Source organism: Exophiala spinifera (genome assembly GCF_000836115.1).
Source record: "Exophiala spinifera strain CBS 89968 unplaced genomic scaffold supercont1.4, whole genome shotgun sequence".
In the NCBI taxonomy this organism is placed as follows: domain Eukaryota; kingdom Fungi; phylum Ascomycota; class Eurotiomycetes; order Chaetothyriales; family Herpotrichiellaceae; genus Exophiala; species Exophiala spinifera.
In genome coordinates this window covers 887,544-911,559 of record NW_015622516.1, presented here as the reverse complement: position 1 = coordinate 911,559, position 24,016 = coordinate 887,544, and the positions used below count along the sequence as shown (strand labels likewise).

Genomic DNA, 24,016 nt, shown 5'->3' with positions numbered 1-24,016 from the left:
ACGTGGTCTCGGATGGAGTTTTCTTGGGCGATCCCGAGGCAAAATTTTTCCTCATTGTGTCGACTCATTTGAGCCACATTCAAATAGTCGTATTAAATAGCTAGGTATCCTTCCACATCCCATACGGCCCTGGGGGGCTCGAAAAGAGGTGCAAGCGGCTAGAAGGTCCGCCCCAATTGCAGTATTCGGAGAGTTTGGAGATCTGCACTAGTTTACTCGCAGTCGTTTTCGTTGCTCGGAGATAAGGATCTTCCGGTCATCCGAAGCGCCACTGGGTGCGGCAGGCTTTCTCAACTTGTTTACACACCACATCTGACTGTCTCTCTCTTTATACACTTCAACAAAGAACATCTCATGCTCTTTGAGGATGGGTCTGTCTTATGATCTCTGTTCCAGGATTTGTTGTTATCCTTTGTAGGACGCCATCATTTCTCGCCAAGAAGGGTACTGCACTGTGCTCACCGTACACAGAACAGCAAGAGCTGGATCGCCCTTCGCAATATTGCCACGTCTATTCAAGAGAAAAGTACTCAATACCAGTACCTGTGGCATCTCGATGTCATATGGAGAAGTCTACTAGCATAATGTACCACCTACGCCAAAATTAACACCTACTCTGGCGCATGCATGCGGACTGTCATTGTTTGACTCCATTGTGTGCAACTTGCGAGGCTATGATAGGTAAGACTCCACGTACAGAGGTCATTTTTCATTGTCTTCACCTGCAGACAAAATCCATCTCATGTTCCATGTTTCCGTTGCTCTGCTTCGTACTGTGCCCAGCGCATATCGCGATAAACCTCCCTCCACTTTCGCAACAACTCGCTGTGACAGAAGACTCGCAATGATGAAAGTCTTTTGTGCTCATGCCATATTGGCTGTGACCACCATCTTCCTGGATCAAACAAATGCGCAGTGTAATCCGTTGAACGGTCAGTATCAGATGCATGAAAGTATGAACGATTCTAACTTGCCTTATAGATCAATGCTCGCCAATTCCAGGCCTTCCAACAAGCACGTATTCCATCGACTTTACCCAACAAACCGGATTGCCCTCAGATTGGATCCAAGCAGAAGGTGCCCCAGTAACATTCGGCAAGAATGGTGCTAATTTCACCATCGGAAAGCGTTTCGACGCGCCTTATATTTGGACCCGGTTTTACGTCCTGTTCGGTCGCATTGAGACCGTTGTAAAGATCGCACCAGGAACAGGTATCGTTACGAGCGCCGTCATGATGTCGGATGATCTAGATGAGATAGATTGGGAATGGTCAGGAAACAACTTCGCGCAGTCCAGCGGTCGTGTTCAAACCAATTGGTTTGGCAAGGGCATTCCGGGGACCTACGACAGAGGGTCCCAGCCTCAAGTAGACAACCCTCAAGGCCAATATCACACATACGTGTTCGATTGGACTCCAGATACTCTGACGTGGTTAGTGGACGGCTCCAATGTCTACACCACCAAGAACTCGCATCAGACCAGTAGTGCATACCAATATCCACAAACACCCTCCCGTTTACATCTTGGTGTTTGGGCTGCCGGTGACCAAGACAACAACCCGGCTACAGTTTGGTGGGCAGGCGGTTATTCCAATTTCAGTCTTGCACCTTTCAGTGCTTTTGTCAAATCTGTCAAGATCACCACGTCCTATCCTTGCCCCAGCTGGCAATTTCCAAATCCATTCAATGGAACTTACCAGGCTGTGTTGTGCACAGATCAGACCATAACTTTACCATGTACCTACACGGTCAAATCTGGGGACAATGGTCAGACGATAGCGAACAGTCTAGAGGTGACGTTGGGCGATTTGAAAGCTGCAAACCCCGGACTCAATTGGGACTTGTTGGTGGCCGGACAGCCCCTGAATGTCCCCGGCGGGAGTTGTGCGGCTTCAACACCCGTATCTTCAGCAACCACTCAGTCTACCTCTTCAATAAGCTCCACTTCACAATCCCTTTCAGGCAGCTCAACCACGACAAGCTTTATAGCTAGCTCTCTGACACCGTCGAGTATTTCCACGACCTCTCCAACCAATTCACCCACAAGTCTGATGTCCACTTCAGCATCAAACTCACTGTCAAGTGCAACTACCAATGTCGACACATCGTCTCCTGTGCAGACCTGGGCTTCATTCTCGATTTCCAGCATGCCCTCAAGTCTGTCCGGCACTAGTGTCCCTGACTCCACTAATTATTCAACCACACTTAGTACCACGAGCGTGACGAACCCAGCACAGACGCCTTCCGCATCTACCTATACTGTGGTTGCAGGCGACTTTGGCTGGGCCATTGCCGGTAAGCTTGGTTGCAACTTCGATGCTCTTCTCTCCGCCAATCCGAGTGTTGACTGGGACGAACTCCAAATTGGACAAACTCTCAGTGCGCCCTGTGCAACCGGCCATATCAAGCCCACCGGAAGTTCTTCGATCCCAGAGACTAGCGCCCCCGTTGGTAACTCGGTTTCTTTATCGTCTGTCTCCGTACCTGCGTCTGCGTCTGCTTCTGCTTCTGCCACCAGCAGTATCAGTGCTTCGGAAACGTCTACCAATTCTGCAGGTCACTTGGATTTGCCAATCTCTTCTGCAAGCGCTACAAGTAGTGTGGTGTCTTCTTCGGTGGCACCATCCCGGTCGGGAAGTAACGATTCAGCAAGTTCCACCGACAATTCATCCTCGTCGTCCGCATCTTATGCCAGTAGTGCAATCACGAGCTCGTCTATTGGCCAGTCAGAATTCACCTCTGCAGTAATCTCGTCTAATTCTGAATCTGCTTTTCCAACCAGCAGTATTGCGTCGCCGAGCTCGACCAACCCCGCTTCTCCAGATCGAACGACAACCACAGCAGCAGCAAACCCTCCCAACCAACAAATGACTTCAACAAATACACCTAGTCAAAATGTCGTCAACCCCACCCATCCAGCAACAGCCACCAAGATGGTCTGTAATCAAGACAACTGCCTCCGCAACATGATTGACAAACGATACTCGTCGTCAATGGTGTCATTCTGCTCAGGCTACACCGGCATCGCCTCCAACCCAGCTCCTTTACCAACATTCTTGACGGGCTGTTCAACCAACGTGAACAGAGTGAGTAGTGCTTGCAGCTGCCTGATGACTAGTTATGCATCGGCCCATTCATCTTCGACTACTCCAGCCATGACCGTTGGAGCACAAAAAGCAGGAACACCGTCGTGGAGATTAAAGCGGTCACCATTGAGATGGGAGAGGTTAGTTGCGTGATTTCCGTTTTGAAGAGACAGTCCTTGGATGAGAAAAGAGGCGAGTATCGTCCACTAGGCGTTTTGGGGAGTGAAATTGAATAGTAGCGTGGGCTCGCTCTTCATATCCTTAATTGGAAGTGCGAGTATGAAGTTGGTAACCCTCAGGACGGAGATCCCTAGCACAGTTCTTTGAGTAGATATGTAGACATAGTATATCAAAGAAATGCTCGACTTCCCAGTTTACACGAGGCTGACCGGGCCTGACCAATCATGAAGGATGAGCACCGCGACTGAAAAGAGGCGATATTATGTAAGCGAGCCAACTCCCTGTAGCCTTGGCAATGCTCGGCCTTGGCATCGCCCACAATTGCGCTTTGCCGCAGCCAAAAGTTTCGAGATTGAACCTCAACACAGTGCTTTCTCAGTCGACCACCCAATTCTCGTACGAGTACTCCTGCTGGACGGTTACGAATCGCAGCTGACGCCTCTGCAGTATCGTTCTCGACAATTTAAACCGTCAAGATGACCAAGGGAACGAGTTCTTTCGGAAAGCGTGAGCGGCAACAGTTGAAACGGGCGAAGGGAATTTTTTTTCTGATGGCATTGTGAAACAGGACACAACAAGACGCATACTCTGTGCCGGAGGTTCGTCCTGAGTTCTTCTTTGACCTGATTTAATTCCAGCGCTGATTTGGGGATAGATGCGGTCGCCGAAGTCTACATATCCAGAAGCACACCTGCGCCAACTGCGGAGTACGAATCCCCTTTCCTGTGTCCTCCGTTACCACCCTTGATTTCAAAGAGAACAGAAGACGTTAGAACAAAGAACGCTCTTGAGCTAACGATGTCGGCCTGCACAGTACCCGGCCGCGAAGACGCGAAAGTACGAATGGAGCGAGAAGGCTAAGAGACGCAAGACTACCGGCACTGGCCGTATGAGGCACCTGTCAACTGTTGCAAGGTAAGAGAAACGGCCATATACCTATTCCAGCACGAGTCTTTGTTTTGCAAGGAGGACACACGAGATCGAACGATGGAAAAAAGCTGTCATGAACATTGGTGATTTTCTTGTTCGACGATGCGAGGAAACAGTAAATATCGTTCGCTTGGACGACGGCGACCGACGGAGAAGACGAGAAGGCGGAACAAAGGCAACGGCTGACACGTGTCTACTCATCCAGGAAATTCAAGAACGGCTTCCAAAATGGCACTCCCAAGGGTGCTCGGGGTCCCGCCAAGTCATCTTAAACGACAGATCATGTCGCGAGGTTGCGTTGACGATCAGCGATGACGACTTTTTCTTTTCTCGAAGGGGAGGAGTCGCTCGGGGCTACTGTGTATCCGCTGTTGACAAGTGGGATGGGACGGAAGAGAGGGAGCGTCTTACGTGCTGCTGTTACCAAAGTCGAAGGGTAGAGCGCGCAACATCGACACCGTAACGAGCGTTTTGAGATGTTGCTGGAAAGGCATGAGAACAGAAAAAAGGAAAGACAACCCACATTGTCAAAAGGCGTTGGAAGACCTCTTCGGCTTGCGGCAGCCTTGCACAATTCAAATCAAAATGATGCAGAGCGTACCTAAAAAAGCGTTCACACCGCAAAAATGCATGACAAGAATGGCCCTACTGTTCCTCCGATCCGTTCCATTTCGTGTCGCAATTGCTTTCGAAGTGCCATAGTACTGATATCCCGTGCTCGGTCCGTAAGAGTTTCTTGAAACCGCATCGTCTCGATGTTTGTCTGGAGTACTGTAGTGTTATCCACGCGGTTTTCTGAGATTCGGTGCATATTGTCGTACCCGTTTGTTTCGAGGAGTATAGCTATCTCAGACGCACGGTTTTACTGGAATCTTGCTTGACTGAAAATCTTGATCCCTTGTGCGCCGATCATCTAAAATACCTTGACTCCCCTTTTCAGTGTGGGTGATCTCACAGTCTCCGGGTGGGAAGTGATTATTGTCCTTAAAAAAATAATTAAAAAATTCCCCCGACGACGACGACGACGACGACGACGAAAAGGTATAGTCAACGACAATCCATGAGTCCCTTCTGTATGTAAAGCACTACTAAAGGTATTTCAACAATGCCGCCCAACATCCCGGCATCGCTGGCCGCTTACGTTCAGACGTGTCTGGAACATCGCGCCTCGACACTGATCACGTCGATACTCGGCACGCCCTCGACATGGCTCGCCCTGCGTATCGTGTATGCCGCGATTTACGGCGTGGGGGATTCCGCACGGGACGAACACAGACAGACGACGGAACACGGGGCCGACAATGAGACGAGGCCGGTGATCTTCGTCAGTCTACTTAGACCGCTGAGCCTGTGGGTTGAAATGGGTAGAAAAGTGGTACGTTGTTCCCGATCAGACAGAGTGTGGGAGAGAGAGAGAGAGAGAGGAGGGGGAAGTTCCTTTTGCATGCCTGTAGAAGGAGACTACCTACACAGGCAACACACTGACGCCATGGTCTAGGGGCTGGATATCCCGTCACTGCTCAAGCGCAAGGGTATCGTCTACATCGACGGCATGGTCCTCGACGGCGGCGGCGCGGCGCGACACTCGAGTCCTCCGGAGGTTCCTTCAGACAGCCCGCCGGGGCCTCTACCGTCGATCAAGCTCAAATCACTCTCGCCGCAGCACGTTCAAGAAGCCGTCGAGGCCGGCGTGCAATCCTTGACTTCAACTTCGTCATCTACGACTCTTACGACCACCACATCTGCTACTTCGCAACAACAGTCGATGCCGTCCGGCACCACGCCGACGACGCCTCGGACACCTCAACCTCGGCCTCAGACGCAGCGGCAATTACCGTCACCGTCACCGTCACCGTCACCGTCACCGTCACCGTCACCGTCACCGTCACCGTCACCGTCAGCTTCCACTTCAGCCCCGGGAGCACCTGCAGCGAGCGCGAGCGCGAGTCCCCTCGTGTTCATCGACGGCGTCGACTTTATCCTCGCGTCGCAACCTGAAGTCACGCCCGCGATGATTGACTCGGTCCTCGGGTCCATACGGGCTCGCTGTCACGCCGTGGTGGTCACGGCCCAGGCCGACGCGCCGCTACTGCACCCTGCTACGTCGTCTGGAGATGCCGGCACGCCTCTGGAGCGCGACCATGCGCACTTTGTCACGACGCAGGCCCATCACAGTCGCTGGGTGTGGCAACTGCGCGGCCTGGACACGGGAACCGCCAAGGACGTCACGGGCGTGATCAGGGTGAGTCGGGGAGGGAGTATGGATTCTGAGGGAGACGATGATGTCGACACCCCGAGTGACCGTCCCGCGGATATGGAGCGCCTGTATCAGATCAAGGGTGATGGATCGGTCAGAGTATGGAGTCGTGGCGAATGAAACGAAATCATGCGAACATGCGTATAAGCGAAATGGAGCGTCCGGTTGTGTCTTGAGTAGTCTCTGAACGGTTTTGACACGCTCGTACGGCGTACTGCCAGCAACCTGTGAATCTTCCCTTCAATCGACCACCATCTGCAAATCCTCTCAAGAGGCGTGTGTTTGCGTCAACGTCGTCGTCGACTCGCATGGGGGCGTGAGTGGGTGCATCGTAGCGACCGGAAGTAATTCCGTAGCTTCGCAAATTCGCGTCTAACCTTTTGACTCGTTGCTTATCAATCTCTCCAGCGACTTACCTTTACAGTAGGTCGGGGGAACCAACGTCAAGAGATGAAACATGCAATCCTCGTGAAAATTTGCGTACGGTGGCCAAGAATTTGATGTTATAAGCTCAATCCGCTCAGCCTTGCCCGGAGCGTTGTTGTTCTTCAAGTTGCGGTAAGAAAAAAGTAGACTTGGAAAGTTTCTACAATGTCGGACCCTTTTCTCTACGACTACCCGTCACCACTGGAAGGCTACGAAAACCTGCCTCCGCTCCCGGACGAGTTGAACGAGGATGGGAAATCTTTCAAGAATCCCCAGACCGGTGTTTTGAGTCCTAGCTATGAGAAATTCACCTCCGGCGTGACCAACGGCCGCCGCGGTGGCTTTGACATCCACATCTATTATCATCACGGTAGCGAGTTCGAGAGGAATTTCGCTCGAGCCCTGTGGGAGAGAATCCGTAGGGAGTTTCCAGAGTTGAGGTGGGCACAAAACGGGCGCCCCCCTTCCCCCGGGGCACAGCGCCATATGAGACACCGCAGAGTTTGGCTGATTCCTGTTTTTTTCGCAGAATATACAAATTTTGGGATCGCCCGGTCGGGCCTCACCTCGTAGCGATGTTCGAGGTCAATGTCTTCACCCCGGCGCAGTTCGGGGCCTTTATCCCATGGCTGGTGATCAATAGAGGACCTCTGTCGGCACTGGTACATCCAAACACGGAGGACGGGGACGAGCTGAGAGACCATAGCCAGCGGGCGACGTGGCTCGGTGATCGAATGCCACTCGATCTGAGACTTTTGAAGGTTTACATGGACAAGAGGAAGCGAGAGCAGGGACAGGCAGACGGCACAAAGGAATGAAGAGATCTTGTCTTGAAGATGAAAGACACTTGTGCCAAAGGGCAGTAACAGTTCCCAAAACAGGGCCCGGCACTACCGCTTCCCCCAATGTTTTAACACGTTTTTTGCGTTGCACCAGTTTCAACGCGGCCCTGCACCGCCCTGCACCGTTTCTTCGATTCTTCGACACTGCACCGCCTCTTTTCATGTCTCTGTCCAAAATCCTTCGCGCTAAGGCCGGGTATTCAATTGCTTTGCCGCGCGCCAAACAGGTTCGCCCTGAGCGACCATTTAAGCGCCGTTCGTCATTCCTCTCTTCCCGAAACCAGGTGAACCATGCTTGGCTGGAAACCGCCGCCTGGCCATCTGTCACCGCATCGACTTTGTGATGAGATCAGATACGAGACACCTGAACCAACCTTCTCACCAAGCCCGCCTTCAGCCTCCCTCTCCAAGGATTTCGCTTGCGAAGGTGACGAGAGCATGCCCCCGCGCAGCTATCAGACTCGTCGACGGACAATAATATCGGATTCTGAGCCTGATTCCGTGAGTGGTGTGAGCCGGCATCGTGTTCATGAAAATAACCACCAGAGTGATCCGCACGTAGAGATCAAATCCCTACGAGGCCGCGCACGTGTCGCGAGAGGCGCTTCGAGCTCAACTTGTGCCACCCCAGGCTCGCGGCACACAAGGGTTTCACAACCTACCGACGCGACGTCCTACAAGTCTCCAGGCTTCCTCCGCACACCTCACACTCCAGAACCTAGATCAGGTTCACGCGACAGGCGCAGGTTGTCCTCTCGGGAACAAAGTGTGACTGTCTCGGCTTGCAGCGACACACGAGAAGAACAAGAAGAAGCAAACTATGATGTGGCGGCTTTTCAGGCTGAATTATACTCATCGCGATCATTGCGAAAGCGAACTGTCCAGCAAACGAACCCGTACAAGTTTGACAAATATCAGCATACCATTTCAAGACGGACCGGCCAATCTCCAGACCCCGAGGATGTTGAAGAGGCGGTCAACGAAGAGATCGAAATGACTCAAGCGCGACTCTCGTCCAAGAAACAATCTAAGGCGTCAAATGCTGGGACCAAGCGCAAGCGGAAGACTCCGGCATTGAAACGGAATGGCAAACGACGTCATCTTGAGCCAACCCTATCCACGACCGACGAGGAGAGTAGGGTCACTTCATTCGACCCCGCGAAAGTGACTCTCAAGGTGTGGCTCGATGGGTTCCCTGCCGCAAGTGCGCCGACCACCCTGCTTGCTTGTGGAGATGTGGACCGCTTATTTGATTTCATTGTAGAATCATGGGGATGGAGTGTTGAAGGCGCAAGCATCCGCTACGCAATCATCTCTTTTCCGTGGCTGGATGAGGAGTCCAACATCTTGTTGCGTCCTGGAATGCGAGATAGTTTCACCAGGATGGTGAGCGAAGTTGAAAAGGCAGAATGCTGGAAGTCGGGCGGGAACGAGGCAGCGTGCGAGATCAAGATCACGGTGTTCATGGAGTCAGCAAAATGATGGGCCTAGAAAGTTAGAGTTGTATGCGAGGCCAATGCCGACGATGTACAGGTGTAAAAGTCTCTCCAACGGGCCGACGCCGATGGGTGGCGCGAGACCGCGGTGTTCAAAACCGTACAGTAAGTAGGAGCTGATGATAGACGGGGCAAGACATTGACTAAAGGAGACATTGAGAACGTAGGAAGTCGATGAGTGGTTAGAAAGATGCAGGCAAAATTCGACCAGTGCTTTTTTCCGCGCAGGGGGGACAATCAGCTTGGGACTAATTGTCGTGCTAGTGTGACAAGTGATCTGAAACGAAAGCTGTTGACCAGTAAAGCCAGGCCCCGGCTGGGTCACTTTTCCCCTGAATATTGCTCAAGGGCGGAAGAAAAGCCTGGAAGGGGGATGTTGTAGTAGAGTGTGGGAAGAGGGACGGAGGAGAAGTAGAGGAGCAGCTGGCTCTGATTCCTCTCATCTGGATTCATTCCTCTGTCTTCGCCTGCTTCAATGCGTGGCACAAGTCTGTCGGACCCTTGAGGGCACATACTGTACAATACAGTTACGGGACTGCGTGGTTGACACCTGGCGATCCGCCCCGAGCCTGTGCTAGAAGCCTGTGCGAAGCCCGTCAGAAGCGGAAAGTGGCAGCTTGAAGACCCAGTCAGAGGCGCAATCTCGCTGCGACCCTTCACCACCGACGGAGTCCCTACTGTATCTGCAGTACTTACGCCCAACCTTACCCCATATTCCCTGCTTCAAGGCAAACAACCTCCTGTCCACACGAGCCGGCATCCTAGGTCCCAGGAGCATTCCTCGACGCCCCCGTCAAGGCAGACCACGGGGACTTCAGACTCTGCTGTCGGCCACGAAGATCCTCGTATTCCTGAGAGCGACAAACTACACTGTACGAGTGTCGCTTCTACTGCACCTGGAACCCTGATCGCTCGTGGCGCATCTCATTGAGTTTGCGACTCGGACCTTCTCCTGCGCTGGCCGCCCCTGCTGCACGACAATCCTCGTACGTGTCAACCACGTCTGCTTACTCTCTACCAAACGAGTGACCCTCGACTAAGCAATTGCGACTGCTTGCACCTCCGCCAAACCCTCGCTGTGCATTGATCACCCCGAACGGCACCTGCCACCCGGACCCTCTCGGTCAGCCTCCGACATCATGACTTCTCCTCCTCAGATTGTCCGCAATGAGTCCCAGACTTCTCGCAGAAGTACCAGTCTGGGCTCCCGTCTGTTTCGATCCAAGAGTGGGGAAGCCCTGGGTGACAGAAAGTCCTCTGCAGGCCGGTTGAAGAAGAAGCAAGGCGAAATGGATGAGTCGACAAGAGTCACCGCGAAGTCTCCTCCTCGCCTTCCTGGCTACACCCCCCAGCCTCTAGGCATCCAGTCTTTTGGTGGTGAGAATTACCAGCCTCCGGCACAGTCTGGAGAGTACACCAATGGAGCAAGGGGAACTCCCCCCGTACCTCCATTACCCGATCACCTTGAGAAGGAAGTCATTGATCCATATGCCCGTACAGAGAGCATGACGCACCGTAAGTCCTCCGACCTACCTTGATCTGATGTTCAAGCTGACTGAGTTGCTGTGCAGGCGGCCGATACTCCTACGCTACCTCGACTGTGTCAACAGTCAACTCGCCTCGTAGAGTTCGCCGTCGCAAAGATCCTACTCCCTACAATATCCTCATCATCGGTGCTCGAAACTCGGGCAAGACTTCCTTTCTCAATTTCTTGAAGAGGTCTCTCGCCCTTCCACCAAGAAAACAGGCGGTCCGTGCGCCCGATGGCGACACGCCTCCTTCCTCGGCCCGACCGAACCCTTATTTTGTTCATCACTACCAGGAGATCGAAATTGACAGCGAACGGATAGGATTGACTTTGTGGGACTCTCAAGGATTGGACAAAGGCGTCGTTGATCTCCAAATGAGAGACATGGCCAATTTTGTGGAAAGCAAGTTTGATGACACCTTCATCGAGGAAATGAAAGTCATTCGTGCACCGGGCGTTCGGGACACTCACATCCATTGCGTTTTCTTCATCCTTGATCCGGCCAGACTCGATGCAAACATCAATGCTTCCCAGGAAGGGAGCAACGCACACGAGGCGGGTCGACTCGGGAAAGCCCCTCGGATTGTCGGAGCGCTCGACGAAGATTTCGACATTCAAGTCATGAAGGCGTTGTCGGGGAAGACTACGGTGATACCTGTGATAAGCAAGGCCGACACCATCACCACGGCTCACATGGCATTTCTGAAACAGAAAGTCAGCAAAAGTCTCAAGAAGGCCGGGCTCGATCCACTCGAAGCATTGAGCTTCGAGGCCGAAGACTCGGATGAGGACAGGCTAGACGAACGCGACGAAGATGAAAACAGTAGTGAAGCTGAGAGCAGAGACGGATCTGCCCGGAGTGACGATGATTCTGACACGAACCCTCCTGCGCCCAATGCAAAGCGCGCAACCCCCCACAAGCGTCAATCATCCAATATGTCCATGGGCGATCCGACTCTCGACAGTGGATTTGTACCATGGTCAATCATCAGTCCTGACAAGTATTCCTTGGAGGCAAAGGATGGTCCTGTCGGTCGTCAGTTCCCATGGGGATTCGCTGACCCGTACAACCTGGAGCATTGTGATTTTGTCAAATTGAAAGATGCCGTGTTTGCAGAATGGAGGTCTGAGCTTCGTGAAGCCAGTCGTGAAGTGGTGAGTCGACGGTTTCAGAATCCACATCTTGGGCTTGATCTAATTGATTGCAGTTTTATGAGCGATGGCGCACTAATCGTCTGAACCGTCGAACAATACCAGCATCGAATGGACTCCCCTCTGGACCCAAACAAAGTAGCGGCATCCCCATTGCTCTTCCGTCTCGAACTCGTTAACAGTCATGATTTGTATAATCTTATTTCAACCAAAGTATTGTATCATTTGATACGCTCCAAACCAGAAAACATGACATGCAGTGTTGTGTTTTGAAAGGCATCGATGCTCAGGAGAGAATGTTGTGGCGCCGGCATGGCAAAGTTGGAATGCTATATCTTCTTCTCAGCCCCTTGCGCTATAAGGCTGTTCATCAGGAATGGTGTGAGCTGATCATGATACTGATCACGGATAGTCACGAGTCATGACAAAGTATCCCGGTGCTTTTCCTCTTGGAAGGAAAATATTCGATTCATCTTCTTCGGCTGTCGGTTGGCGATGCGGAAAAAGATGCCTACCCAGCCTGGGACGGTATCATTTGTTTAGCGAGTCATGTTTTAGCACATCCACAAATACCCCCTTGGTTCCGTCCCAGACTGTACGCTTTTGGGCCTTTTTTTCTCTTTTGTTCTCTACATAGACACAAGCATCAATCACATATCGGAGTTGTACTTGTTTCTGGGAGTAGTGGCCGATGACGTTCGTACTCGAGACTGGCCAGTGCTCTAGGAGTGGAGCATCTCGGGACTGACAAGTTTGTGGTATTATTGCACGGAGTGGTTAGTCGTATGAGCATCGCCGCGGTCAAGTCCACCCCATGGCCGGGAGATGGCCGCTAGTTGTGGGTTGCGCGGAGATCATTTTCCACTGATAAGAGGCATCTTTGAGAGGACTCGTGACGGCGTATTTGCCCCTGCGAGGAAATTTAGTTCACATACTATGGAGTAATTATTCCTCTCGCCGGTATCTTTGCCTACCTTGGGAAATCATCTGCATGGTAAAACATCGCCTTGGACAAGCAGGTCGGACTGGATGTCACAACTTTCCTAGCACGTTCAAGGCTAACTTTCACCGAAGGTCAGCAGCAGGGCATCGGTTATATGCATAATCCCGTGGGCGATCCCCCTTGTGAGCTTCCCACGACTGGACTTGTCAAGTACGTAACGACTTGTCGAGACGGACTTCTGCAGAAACATCAAGACGTTTCAATGGGTTGATGATAATGAGGTATGATCGTCGACCACCGGCGGGACCAATCAGGTGTGACGACGAAAGCTGAACAGAGTTGACAACCCTCCTCCCTGTCTCGATGTAACTTCACGCGAGTACTCCGTGAAGGGCCGGGGGAGGGAGGGGCAGCTCTGTACAGAAGATACGCAAAGAAAAAAAAAAGAAGTATGCAGAACGACAACAAAAGATAAGCGGTTTCCGACCAACCAAACCAGACCAACCTGTCTGTCAAATCTTTGGAGCGGAGACAAAAAAAATGTCGTTCACTGTATCCGTACCCGGGGGGGTCGAGTTGCAATGGGCGTCCAGGCGGACACTATACTCTCCGGATCTGGAGTTTGTAGACTGATCATCTCCATCTAGGGTCGTGAGAGGTCGGCGAGGTACTCGTACCACCTATGGGTGGAATTCGTCTGTCCATTTATGCATCTCATCCCCCTCCTTCTCGTCTCGTCTAGTTTGGTCGATGTGCATATCTGTTCGTGTCTGTCTCTCTCTCTCTCTCTCCGTGTGCTTCTGTTTGCTCACTTTTGGTTTTTTCTTTTTTGGTTGGGCTGTGGTGCTTTTTGATCAAGTCTCGAATCTGCAAAGCAGATCAGATCAAATCAAATATAATTTGATACTTGGTCGGTCTATACCGGCTTGTCGAAACAGTGACGAGCTACTACGATAAGACGGTGGCAAACGACACTACTCGGGCACTGGAGCGAGACATCGAGTTGTGACGCTGTTGTCTGCATGTGAGAGACACAAACCCCCACACAGACAGACAGAGACAACGATCTCGTGAAGGAGTCTTTTCGAGCACCTGGTGGCGGTAGACACGATACGCCGCTTTGACAGGCACCTACAGAGAGGGAGGGTGTGTGTGAGAAAGATCAAAAGAAAAAGAGAGTGTGTGTACGAGCGAAACCTTCCCGTGTTCTGTACTATCCAATTTTCAAGATGGGTGATTCGAAAATGTCATCATCCATCACCGACAACCTCACCACTACTACCAACGCCGTCGACACAACCGCCACCACCACCACCACCTCCTCCTCCTCCCCTGCAGACGACAAGAAAGGACCTATACCCGTGCTCGACGAGGATGGACTCCTGACGAAGACCATGAGCCTGTCCGGGTCTGGAGAAGGGAGAGACATGTCTGCATCTAAACCTATCGATCCTGAAGCCGAGAAACGACTCGTGTGGAAATTCGATCTGAGGATTCTCCCGGTCCTGGCAATCATGTATTTGTTCAATGCATTGGTGAGTTCAAATTGTCCCTTGTCCCTTGTCCCTTGTGCTCGGGGCTCGGGGCTCTGCTCTTGCTCTTGTTCTTGTTTGGCTCTGGTCAATGGTCAATCAATCAATCAATCAATCAATCAGCGAAAGATGCTGAAACCTGGCTGACACTTTTGGTTTCCGGTACGAAGGACAAAGGAAATATTGGAAACGCAAAGACAGCCGGACTCGAAAAAGATCTCAACCTGCAGGGCAATGACTACAATATAATCCTGTCAGTGTTTTTCGTCCCGTACGTTCTCACGGCGCCGTTTCTGGGTATCGCGGGCAAAAAGTTCGGTCCTAGTCGTGTGCTCCCGATCATGATGTTCTGCTTTGGATTTTCGACGCTCATGGTCGTAGCGGTGCAAAACTTTGGAGGGTTGATGGCTTGTCGATGGTTCTTGGGCATGGTTTGTTCCTTCCTTCCCTTGACTTCCTGTTCCATTTTCCCCTCCGCCCCGTGTTTTCTTTGGAACGGCTTGATTCCGTCAGACTCGTACCGGTGATGAGAGAAGAAAATGGCCATGCAAATACTTTGAACCCCGTATGCTGATTGGTGGTGTCGACATGATCAATAGGCTGAAAGTGCATTCTTCCCGCTTGTCATCTATTATCAGACTTGTAAGTAACATGTCTCTCACACAAACACCACTTGAGCCTCCTCCTCCTTCTTCTTCATTCTCCTTTATTACAACTGACGATTTCCAGTATTCTATCGTCGAGGCGAACTCGCTCGTCGTTTAGCTCTGTTCTACGCCGCATCCTCAATTGCGAATGCTTTTAGCGGTCTGTTGGCCTTTGGCGTCTTCCACATCCACTCCGGCTCGATTGCGAACTGGAGGTACCTCTTTGTCATCGAGGGGGCGTGCAGCATGCTCTTTGCCATATTCGCCTTCTGGGTGTTGCCGTACAACGCAGCGTCTGCGACATTCCTAAGCGCCGAGGAGAAGGAGCTCGCCTTCTACCGCATCCAGGTCGACAGCAGTGCGATCGTGGATGAGAAATTCAATCTGCGCAAAGCGTTGGGTATTTTCAAGCACCCCACCACGTGGGTCATTTTGGCCATTGAGATGTGCTTGGGGGTTCCGCTGCAGAGTGTGTCGCTGTTCTTACCCGTCATCGTCAAAAGGCTGGGATACAGTACGGTGAAGACGAACTTGTACACTGTCGCGCCGAGTAAGTTTCTTGCCGTTGTCCGTTGCCATTGCCTTTGACTGGTTGATATTTATGGAAAAGAAGCGAAATGGGGTTAGATCTGTTTTCATTCGGGGAGGGAGGGATAGACGCATTCTCTAGCGAGCAGAGTTCGTAACTTGCCTGACTGATGATGGTACTAACCAGATCATGACAGATATCACGGGAGCAGCAATGCTTCTTATCCTCGGATTCGCAAGCGACTTTACGAGGTGGAGGTTCCCTTTTGTCGCACTGGGATTCGCTTTCACCTGTATCGGCTTCATTATTTATGCTTGTGTGGTAAGTGCTTTCTTCCTGCGGTTTTAGCTGTCTTCAAAGGATTCGGCCTGAATTGACACTCCTATCTCTTCGCCGATAGAATGTTCACACTCAGATCCACGTCGCATACTTTGCCTGCTTCATGATGACATGGGGAACATCGGCGCCGAGCGTGATTCTAGATGTCTGGTACAACAATAACTTGGCCGACGAGAACAAACGAGTCATGTTAACGAGCGTGGGTGTACCTGTTGCAAACCTCATGGGGGTAGTAAGGTATGCCTACTTGATCTTCCATGCGTCGTTATCCACGTGTTGACGTTTCTTTTTCTTTTTTTGCTCTTAGCTCCAACATCTTCCAAGCAAAGGACGCACCTAAATACCTTCCCGCTCTCGTGACGACGGCGTGTTTCGGTGCAGTTGGGTGTCTCCTCACGCTGCTGCTGGGCTTCTGGATGATCATCGACAACAAAAGGCGCGACATGAGGATGGGAAAGAAGATTCGCGCCCAGGACATCCCGAGCGAATCCATGAGGGATGGGCCGAGTTCGGAAATGTACAGATGGTTTTATTGATGAAGTTGTCTGTAGACAGGTTCTGGTCCAGGCAAGAATGAGGGACGAGTTTACATTTGAACATGACCGGAACATGGACGAGATGAATGAGCTAGACGAACTCGGGGGTTTTTGGCGAGGGGAATAGTACGAGAGTCGAGGTCAACGGAAGCCTAGTAGTAAGATAGAAAAGATGACGGTCGAGATCAGGTACAAAATTGCGATAGTGAACGAAGCGGATAAAATGACCCCGGCGCGTCTGAACTGATATCACGTGACATGGCCTTATGCAGTACGAGGCTTCCACTTTTGGGTGAGGCAGCCTTCCCTCTTTGGCAGGTTACGGCGATCGGAATTTTACCTGCGAGTATGTCGATGTCGATGTTTGACGTGAAAAGGATCATGGGATGATGGCCACTGTCGGGCCTTGGTGGAGGGAAGCACTGGTACGAGGACAGTACGATCCTTTTCAGGCGTGCGGTGGTCCAGGTTTCCACTCAAGGGGGAGGGAAGCGAGAGAGGGGCAAAGAAAGATTGGGAACATCGTGCCTCTGTGAAGGGATCCAGGGAGCATCATGCGTGCATGCTCTGACAGACGAATGGTAAGAAAGTGACCCACTGGAATGAATGTCACGATGCACGTTACAATAGTCGAGCTACGTTATATTGGCTCCCTCACAGAAAGGCTTGTTGGACAGACAGGTAGAAACTGGGATCATTTGTCACGGAGGGGTGGTTCTTCTGGTGGTATCACTTTTTGTATTCTGGTGCCTGAGAGAGAGTCTCATCACCCTCCGGATCGCTTTTCACCTCACACATCTATTGGCCGGTGGTGAAGTAACATCCCGATTCACTGAAATCCCTTCACGTTCTGTCCCGTCACGATCCCTGCAGGCTCATTCATTGCCTTGAGTTCCTGCAGCGGCGGGATGCGTTCCAGCATGTCGGGCTGGAGGAGCGGCCACAAGACGCCGCAGGCGGGCTTTTGCACGTCGGGGACACGCAGGACACGCGTCGGGGTGACGACGAGCTCGCACACGGTGTCGAATTCTTCGGGGCGCAGCTCCTCCTCGAGCACCTGGCAGTCGTGGACGACGGCGGCCGCGACGGTCGTCTGGTCGACGACGCCCAGCGTGTACAGAATGGCCCACTCGATGTCGAAGAACCCGTGGCCCTTGCCGAACCTGACCCCCCGAGTGTTGACCGCCCCCGTGCCCGTCACCATGAACGGGATGTGCCAGCGCTTGGCCAGGATGTCGGCCAGACTCAGGGGGCGGCCCAGCCTTTCCATGCCGTCCAACATGGCCGCGTTGGCGTACTGGCTCTCTTCGATCTTGGCCGGGTCCAGTTCCCAAAACCCGCGGCGAATGCCGTACGTCGTCATCAGCACGGTCTTCCCGTCTCGCAGTGCCCGCAGCCGTAGCTCTTCCAGGCAGTTGTCGGGCGTGATGAAAACGACGGTCGAGTCCTTGTAGCTCGACAACTCTACCAGCCTCGCCGTCGCCCGGTCCGAGCCCTCAAAGTCCGTGATGAAGCTGGCAAAGTCGAAATGAAAGCGCGAGTCGGGACGGGCGACGGTGCGCAACGTCTTCCACACGCGTTTTCGCACGTCCGACTTTTCCTCGGCGCGACTGGACATGACGAAGGCCCCCCAAGGTTGAATATTTACCTATTGGCTCCTGCTGCGACCACTCTGACACCGCGTCCTCTGATAGCAGCTGCTTTGACTCAATTATCGGCCCCAGGATTTCAGAATCTTGATGCTCCACCCGTTGCTCGAGAGAGATTGGCTGTCTTGACCTGCTGCTACAATAAGGGGTGGAAATCGGAAGCCAGACGATCGTGGTGTTGCCTGGTTGGACTCGCTCCGATTATCAATGCCTTGGATACACTTATCAAACGTAGGATGGATTCAGGTTGTCTTTTTGGTGAGTCAAGTTCTCTTATATAGCTATGCACTGGTATCTAGGTTGCATATATCTCCGCTGCGACGGGTGGGTGCCGGTGGATGCGACGAAAAGTGGCTACCGATGCGGTGATGTCTAAAGTAAACTATTGATACTGACAACGATAAAACACGCTTTGGCCCGCCTGAGATTTTGCTCGTGTTAAGATATGACTAGGAACACTACCTATAGGCTGTAGCAGCCTTCGCCCGCTCGACAGTCCAAAGCTACCGAATCGTTCTTGGTGATCTGGGCCTCAGGAACCGGGTCCCTGAAAGCGGGTGGGCTTCTGGACTCGTCCGCACCGATAACGGGGGCGGAGGAATCATTTGGGCTCGCCCGCCCTCCGGCCCTCTCGAGGAGAGGTGGCAGGCAATACACTTCATTACCATACAATACGGGAAATGTCTTGTCACGAATAGTCTTTTCATCTGGTCCTGCCTACTCACATTGTATATATATCCCTTTGCCCGTGCTCGGACCGCCCGGGCGAGAAAGATTTTCGACTCATCCGCACGATAGGGTTGGTAGTGGACGGATAGATAAAGGGCACAAAGCCACGCATGCAATTTAGAGATTCTTTGAGGGGAATCTCGACCTGTGGCCTGGCTGTAAAAACGATCATGGCTCCATCTCGACCGTGTTAAAGACGTTGATGAACCAGGACTCGAAGTCTTCATCGGCACACATGGACTGGTTGTGTGCACCAGATGCCGCAGTGGCAGCGCCGCCCTGTGCTTGTTCATAGACTTGGCCGTCGTAAACGAACGGCGGAGCCAGCTCGGCTGTAGCACCCAATGAAAACCAGTCTGTACTGAACCGCTTCACAATGTCGTGAAAATCAATCGTTTTCTTCGGGTCTGGGCCTGTTGATTGCTCGTTGGTTTCTGCTTCCGTCGTCATGGCTCCATCAAGTTCTGCGAGGATGGCACCGATCAAAAATATCCCACGTCTGGCCAGGACGTCGTGCTTGCGGCCCTCAAGACGACTCGTCGCCATACGAACCAAACCTCTAAACATTTCGTGTCGATCATTGGTATGTGTGGTTCCGCCCATGACAATTTCAAAACAGAGGATGACCGCGGCCGTGATGCAGAATGCCGTGTGAGTCCACAGACATAACTCTCCGGACAAGGCAATGTTCTCATGCTCTCGAAGAATCGTCACAGCTGCAAATACACACGTCCTCCTTGTGCGAGCGTATGCGTCGGAGAGAAACGACCGAAAGATGAACGGTCTGTGAATCATGATGATCTAGCTGAGTTAGTACTCACGGACCGTTATAACATGCGTCAAAAAAGAGTCAGGACTCGGTATACCTTTTCAGCCGCTGTGATGGCAAGGCTGCGACGCGCAATACCCAACCAGCCCACCAGCGCCTCCTTCTGGACGTCATGACGAAGTAGGAAACCGGGAATTGTCTGCACAACATTGCGCATCCTCTGATCCATGCGCAAAACGTGTTGGTATTGTTCGGCTAGGGGCTTCCGGGCGTTCAATGGCCCTAACCCGTCGACGAAGTCGGGCATCAGTTTGGCAATCGTGGCCAATACCCGGGTGTATGTACTGACGGTGGGCACAGAGTCCGGTCTTGCAGCGAGGTCATGGTCATGAGCATTGCTGGCCAGACTAGTGGAATATTGAGCAGGATTGATGATGTACGAATCGGTAAAAGGAATCGCAAAGTAGTCTTGGATGATGATCTGGCACCAGACCCTTCTGCCCACTTCCTTTTCGACAGTTTCGTGCCAGGCCTCTTCGGTGGTCAAATTAGGGGAGACGCCGTCTTGAATCTTGTGCACCCCCAAACACTCTGCTATCCTGATGGCGGCGCTGAAGAGAGTCGCGTTGAGCTGGCTCAAGCCAAAATTGTGCGCCACCTCGGTCGAAATGACAATGGCTTGGACAGCGTAAAACGACATGTTCTGGAGAAAGTTGCCGGCGTAGAGCACCTCGACGATTGTCTTGAACAGTTGTTGCGCCGTTTCTAGGCCGCTTTCGAGATCGAATTCTTCGAGAAACTGGGCACTGTTTTGGACGCAAAACAGGGTTGTACTCAGGATAGAGCAATACAAGGCAATCCACAGGGGATGGTCGCATTTCCCCGTCTGCCAGAACGCCTGGCACTGTCTCCAAAAGGTCGGACAGTGGATGCAATTGTGGTGCCAGGCGATCCGTGTGAGGTGAAAGGATACCAATCTCTCGGCGTCGGCACAGTCTGGAAGGTTGGCCACGGCGGCCATTGGGGATGCGGCAAAGTCAAACGACTGGCTGTTCATTGGGGAATTTGCTACCCAATGCTGTCGATACAAACATGCGCAATGTCGATGCGGATAGCAGTTGCCGTTGCTGCGACCCCAAGCCAGATGCTCGACCGCCGTCACGATTGCCGAATCCTGTCCTTCGACGACGGCGACTGAATCATTATGAAGACGGCCACGATCGGGGATATTGTCGAGACTTGCGTTTAGATTCAAAGCCGTCCCCAGTTTGAGTGAATCGATGTGATCAGCTAGTCTTCGGACAATGCTTTCGATCTCGGTCGGCTCAGCTCGTTCCAAATCCTCCCTGATCGACGTCAAGAATTGAATCTCTGAGCCATGCTGACCCAGCCGACGACGGATGTGGACAATCTCGCGGCTGCAGTTGAGTCCTAACCGCTCGCATCTTGAACAGGGTATGGTTTTGTCACATTTACGTTTTCGCCTTGTACATTCTGGTGTATATCAACGACATGTTCCTCCATATGACGAGCGAAACTCACCCCAGCAAGCCAACGGCTGGCGCTGTGAAACACGGGGTTGCGTCGACATGGAAGTCAACCCCACAGGATGCCCGACTTCACAGCATCGAGGGGGCTTCACAGGATGAATTTAGGCTGCCATTGGCAGATCAGACACAGACACACATGAGGCGGAGAATTGGGAGAAGGCGAACTTCTCGTTAGAATTGAGCTTGAAGAAATATACCTTACTCCTCCTAATAGCTTTCCCTCTGTACCTTGTGTGTACCGATTGGTGCCGAGACATCCCACAACTGACACGGTCTTTCGGAATGGAGCGTCACGTACGGTATGATAATGCCTTCTGTCTGACACCGTGACACCGGCCACTTATCGGTAGTTCCATCCTTTTTAAAGACAAAGCATGCCCTGGGGAGACAACGGATTCAGGCCCTTATCATGCGGCGGACATCGTGACTGACGAAAAAGAAGATAAGGCTGCATTTCAAGAGCACAGCCGAACGTATGGGGCAAGACACAAAGCTTCCAAGGTCCAACAGGAAAGGTGTTTGCACGAACCACAAACACATAAAGATATTGGCAAGGCCTGTTCTAAACCGCTCAACCAGAAATTTCTTTTCATGTCGACTCTCAGACTTGCCAATCCAGGATGGATAGCCAGTAAGGAGCAAACGACTTTCTGTCAGAAGTCCCTGGAACAACCATGGCGTTGGGATGGCCTGTCGTCGGCCTTGTCGAAGTCTCTCTGGCAGTCTTCCTTTCCATCGTGAGTGACACATACGTACACACAGAGACACTTGGTCTCTGACTATCATCCAAAGCGCTTACTGAAGGACTTTGAAGTGGTGGGCAGCGTACCGAACGAATTTTTCTCGCATTTCCAACCTTTCGGAAGCCCCAGGATCCTTCCCTTTCGTCGGCCACTTGCTATCGTTGGGGGGTCGTTTGGGAGTGAACGACGCGAATGTCTTTTCGAGGTGGAGTGGGGAACTGGCTTCGGGAATCTACCAGATCAAACTTGGGTATCAAAGGACCGTCATCGTCAGTTCCTGGGCCGCCACGGAGGAGCTCTTCGTCTTCAAGAACCGCTCCATATTGGACCGAGTGCAACAACACGGGTTTTCGGATTACATTGGTCTGGACATATCAGGGTCTTCGTTGACTTCAGATGTGAAGAAGTGCAGGGCAGCCGCTTTTGTACGTGATGGATTGTTGAAATTCTTCAGACTTATTACCTAAACCAAAAGCCCGCGCACTGATGTTCGCGCTTGATATCCAGGGAGCGCTTGGAAAACCAATGTGGCCTGGCTACTACAAACTGATTGAGCCCGAGTCAGTCAAGATCATCACCAGGATATATGAGAGTGGGAGGAACGGTCAAGTCCCCCTAGAGACATATCCCTGGCTTCGTCAGGTTCGTCAACCCACGCCAGTAAATGCAATTTCTTTTGCCACTCAAAAAGCTAACAACTGGCCGTTAGATGATGTTTAATTTGGCCCTCCACATGACATACGGGATTCAAGAGGGGGATTTTGATGATGAAGAACTGTCCAATCGACTGTTGAACAGTCTGAGCGTTATTACGGAATGTCGTGGTTCGACTGCCGAATATCGTCATTACGTGCCACTCCTTCGAGCGTGGTGGCCGTTGTCCAAATCCAAGCTCATCGCGGCAGCCGAACAGCGGAACGCGTGTGCTCAGGTCCTGCACGAGCAGTACAGGCTCAAAGCGGAACAGGAACAGGCCCCCGACTGTCTGCTGTCGTCGTTGAGTGCCGAGAGATTGACGCCGGATGAGTTGTTCGGCACCTGCATGTCTATAGTTCAGGCCGCTCCGGACACGGTCTCCTCGAGCACCTATCAGTGCATGGCGTGGCTGTGCAGTGCCCAAGGACAAGTGTTCCAAGAAGAGTGCCTGGAAAACATTCTGGAAGTCTACAATGGCGACCGAGACCTTGCCTAGGACAAGGCCTTTCGCGAAGAAAAGGCCCCGCTGCTGTTTTCGCTGTACAAGGAGACCCTTCGCTTCTACGCCACGTCCGCCTTCAACATGCGCCGCACGTCGAAAGACGTGACCGTTGGACACGCCGCCGCCGCCGCGGTCCTCCCCAAGGGCGTGGGCGTGACGATGAACATTCGAGGCGTCAACCACGACCCCGAACATTACGGCCCGGACGCACTGACATTCAACCCTGAAAGGTTTCTCAACGATACGTCGCCCCTCCCGCATCTCACCTTTGGCACAGGATCGTGCATCTGCCCTGCTTACATGATCGCCAATCGAATCATCTACTCGACGCTCCTTCGTCTCATCCTGGCCTTCAGACTCAAACAGGTCCAAGGAACGAGGCTCCCATCGCTTGGAAGACTCGACTTCTCCGACGTCATGGGTCTGATTGCCGTGCCCCGGGTTTTCGATTGCGCCTTCACTGCTAGAGATGCCGCGTGGCTGAAGACCAAATTGGCAGAGTGAATCAGGAATAAGTGACGATGACAATATGTACGTATACACATATCTGACGAGCGCTCTCCCCCTCACATACACAATAGTGTGACATTTTATCCATCAATCTTTGTCAGGAGGGGAAGATACGGGTCCAATATGTACCTCGGGCTTCTCTGTCTGTTGCGAGCCTCCTCCTTCAAAGACTCCTCCAGCTAGATATGTATCGACCATGACTGGTAAATCTAGTCATGTCCCCTGGGGGAGCGCTGCGGCGAAGAATCCGAGGGATCGCGAGGACATCGGACAAGGTCGACACGGGGGAATAATCTCAGATTGATGATCGCCGTGGAATGGTGCTTTTTCAAAGACCACAAGCACCGGAAAACCGAGGCCTTCATGTAGACGACTAAGAACACTTGCCATTTTGCGCTCAGAGTTGACGTGCGGTCCGGACGACCACGGTCAAAAAACGTGCCTC

General features: G+C 52.3%; 9 protein-coding genes across 9 annotated transcripts; 7 read left to right on the top strand and 2 right to left on the bottom strand.

Annotated features, from left to right (window-relative positions):
• Window positions 1-844: 844 nt before the first annotated feature.
• PV08_05520 (uncharacterized protein) lies at window positions 845-3,239 on the top strand (the record flags this gene model as incomplete). The annotated part of the gene is made up of 2 exons (XM_016379863.1): window positions 845-932; window positions 982-3,239. 2 exons carry the CDS (start codon window positions 845-847, stop codon window positions 3,237-3,239), a joined length of 2,346 nt encoding a protein of 781 aa, XP_016235690.1.
• A 2,062-nt stretch (window positions 3,240-5,301) lies between these two features.
• PV08_05519 (uncharacterized protein) lies at window positions 5,302-6,573 on the top strand (the record flags this gene model as incomplete). The annotated part of the gene is made up of 2 exons (XM_016379862.1): window positions 5,302-5,571; window positions 5,695-6,573. The coding sequence occupies 2 exons, from the start codon at window positions 5,302-5,304 to the stop codon at window positions 6,571-6,573; spliced, it is 1,149 nt and encodes a 382-aa protein (XP_016235689.1).
• A 471-nt stretch (window positions 6,574-7,044) lies between these two features.
• On the top strand, window positions 7,045-7,697 carry PV08_05518 (uncharacterized protein; the record flags this gene model as incomplete). The annotated part of the gene is made up of 2 exons (XM_016379861.1): window positions 7,045-7,319; window positions 7,409-7,697. The coding sequence occupies 2 exons, from the start codon at window positions 7,045-7,047 to the stop codon at window positions 7,695-7,697; spliced, it is 564 nt and encodes a 187-aa protein (XP_016235688.1).
• A 315-nt stretch (window positions 7,698-8,012) lies between these two features.
• Window positions 8,013-9,203, top strand: PV08_05517 (uncharacterized protein; the record flags this gene model as incomplete). Its single annotated transcript, XM_016379860.1, has 1 exon — window positions 8,013-9,203. One exon carries the CDS (start codon window positions 8,013-8,015, stop codon window positions 9,201-9,203), a length of 1,191 nt encoding a protein of 396 aa, XP_016235687.1.
• Window positions 9,204-10,356: 1,153 nt separating this feature from the next.
• PV08_05516 (uncharacterized protein) lies at window positions 10,357-12,076 on the top strand (the record flags this gene model as incomplete). The annotated part of the gene is made up of 3 exons (XM_016379859.1): window positions 10,357-10,732; window positions 10,789-11,900; window positions 11,954-12,076. 3 exons carry the CDS (start codon window positions 10,357-10,359, stop codon window positions 12,074-12,076), a joined length of 1,611 nt encoding a protein of 536 aa, XP_016235686.1.
• Window positions 12,077-14,069: 1,993 nt separating this feature from the next.
• Window positions 14,070-16,423, top strand: PV08_05515 (uncharacterized protein; the record flags this gene model as incomplete). The annotated part of the gene is made up of 7 exons (XM_016379858.1): window positions 14,070-14,375; window positions 14,543-14,803; window positions 14,972-15,014; window positions 15,102-15,569; window positions 15,745-15,869; window positions 15,949-16,124; window positions 16,195-16,423. The coding sequence occupies 7 exons, from the start codon at window positions 14,070-14,072 to the stop codon at window positions 16,421-16,423; spliced, it is 1,608 nt and encodes a 535-aa protein (XP_016235685.1).
• An 829-nt stretch (window positions 16,424-17,252) lies between these two features.
• On the bottom strand, window positions 17,253-18,041 carry PV08_05514 (uncharacterized protein; the record flags this gene model as incomplete). The annotated part of the gene is made up of 1 exon (XM_016379857.1): window positions 17,253-18,041. One exon carries the CDS (start codon window positions 18,039-18,041, stop codon window positions 17,253-17,255), a length of 789 nt encoding a protein of 262 aa, XP_016235684.1.
• A 928-nt stretch (window positions 18,042-18,969) lies between these two features.
• On the bottom strand, window positions 18,970-21,161 carry PV08_05513 (uncharacterized protein; the record flags this gene model as incomplete). Its single annotated transcript, XM_016379856.1, has 3 exons — window positions 18,970-19,602; window positions 19,668-21,064; window positions 21,113-21,161. The coding sequence occupies 3 exons, from the start codon at window positions 21,159-21,161 to the stop codon at window positions 18,970-18,972; spliced, it is 2,079 nt and encodes a 692-aa protein (XP_016235683.1).
• A 633-nt stretch (window positions 21,162-21,794) lies between these two features.
• Window positions 21,795-23,565, top strand: PV08_05512 (uncharacterized protein; the record flags this gene model as incomplete). Its single annotated transcript, XM_016379855.1, has 5 exons — window positions 21,795-21,857; window positions 21,935-22,288; window positions 22,371-22,505; window positions 22,573-22,989; window positions 23,056-23,565. The coding sequence occupies 5 exons, from the start codon at window positions 21,795-21,797 to the stop codon at window positions 23,563-23,565; spliced, it is 1,479 nt and encodes a 492-aa protein (XP_016235682.1).
• Between the last annotated feature and the right edge of the window lie 451 nt (window positions 23,566-24,016).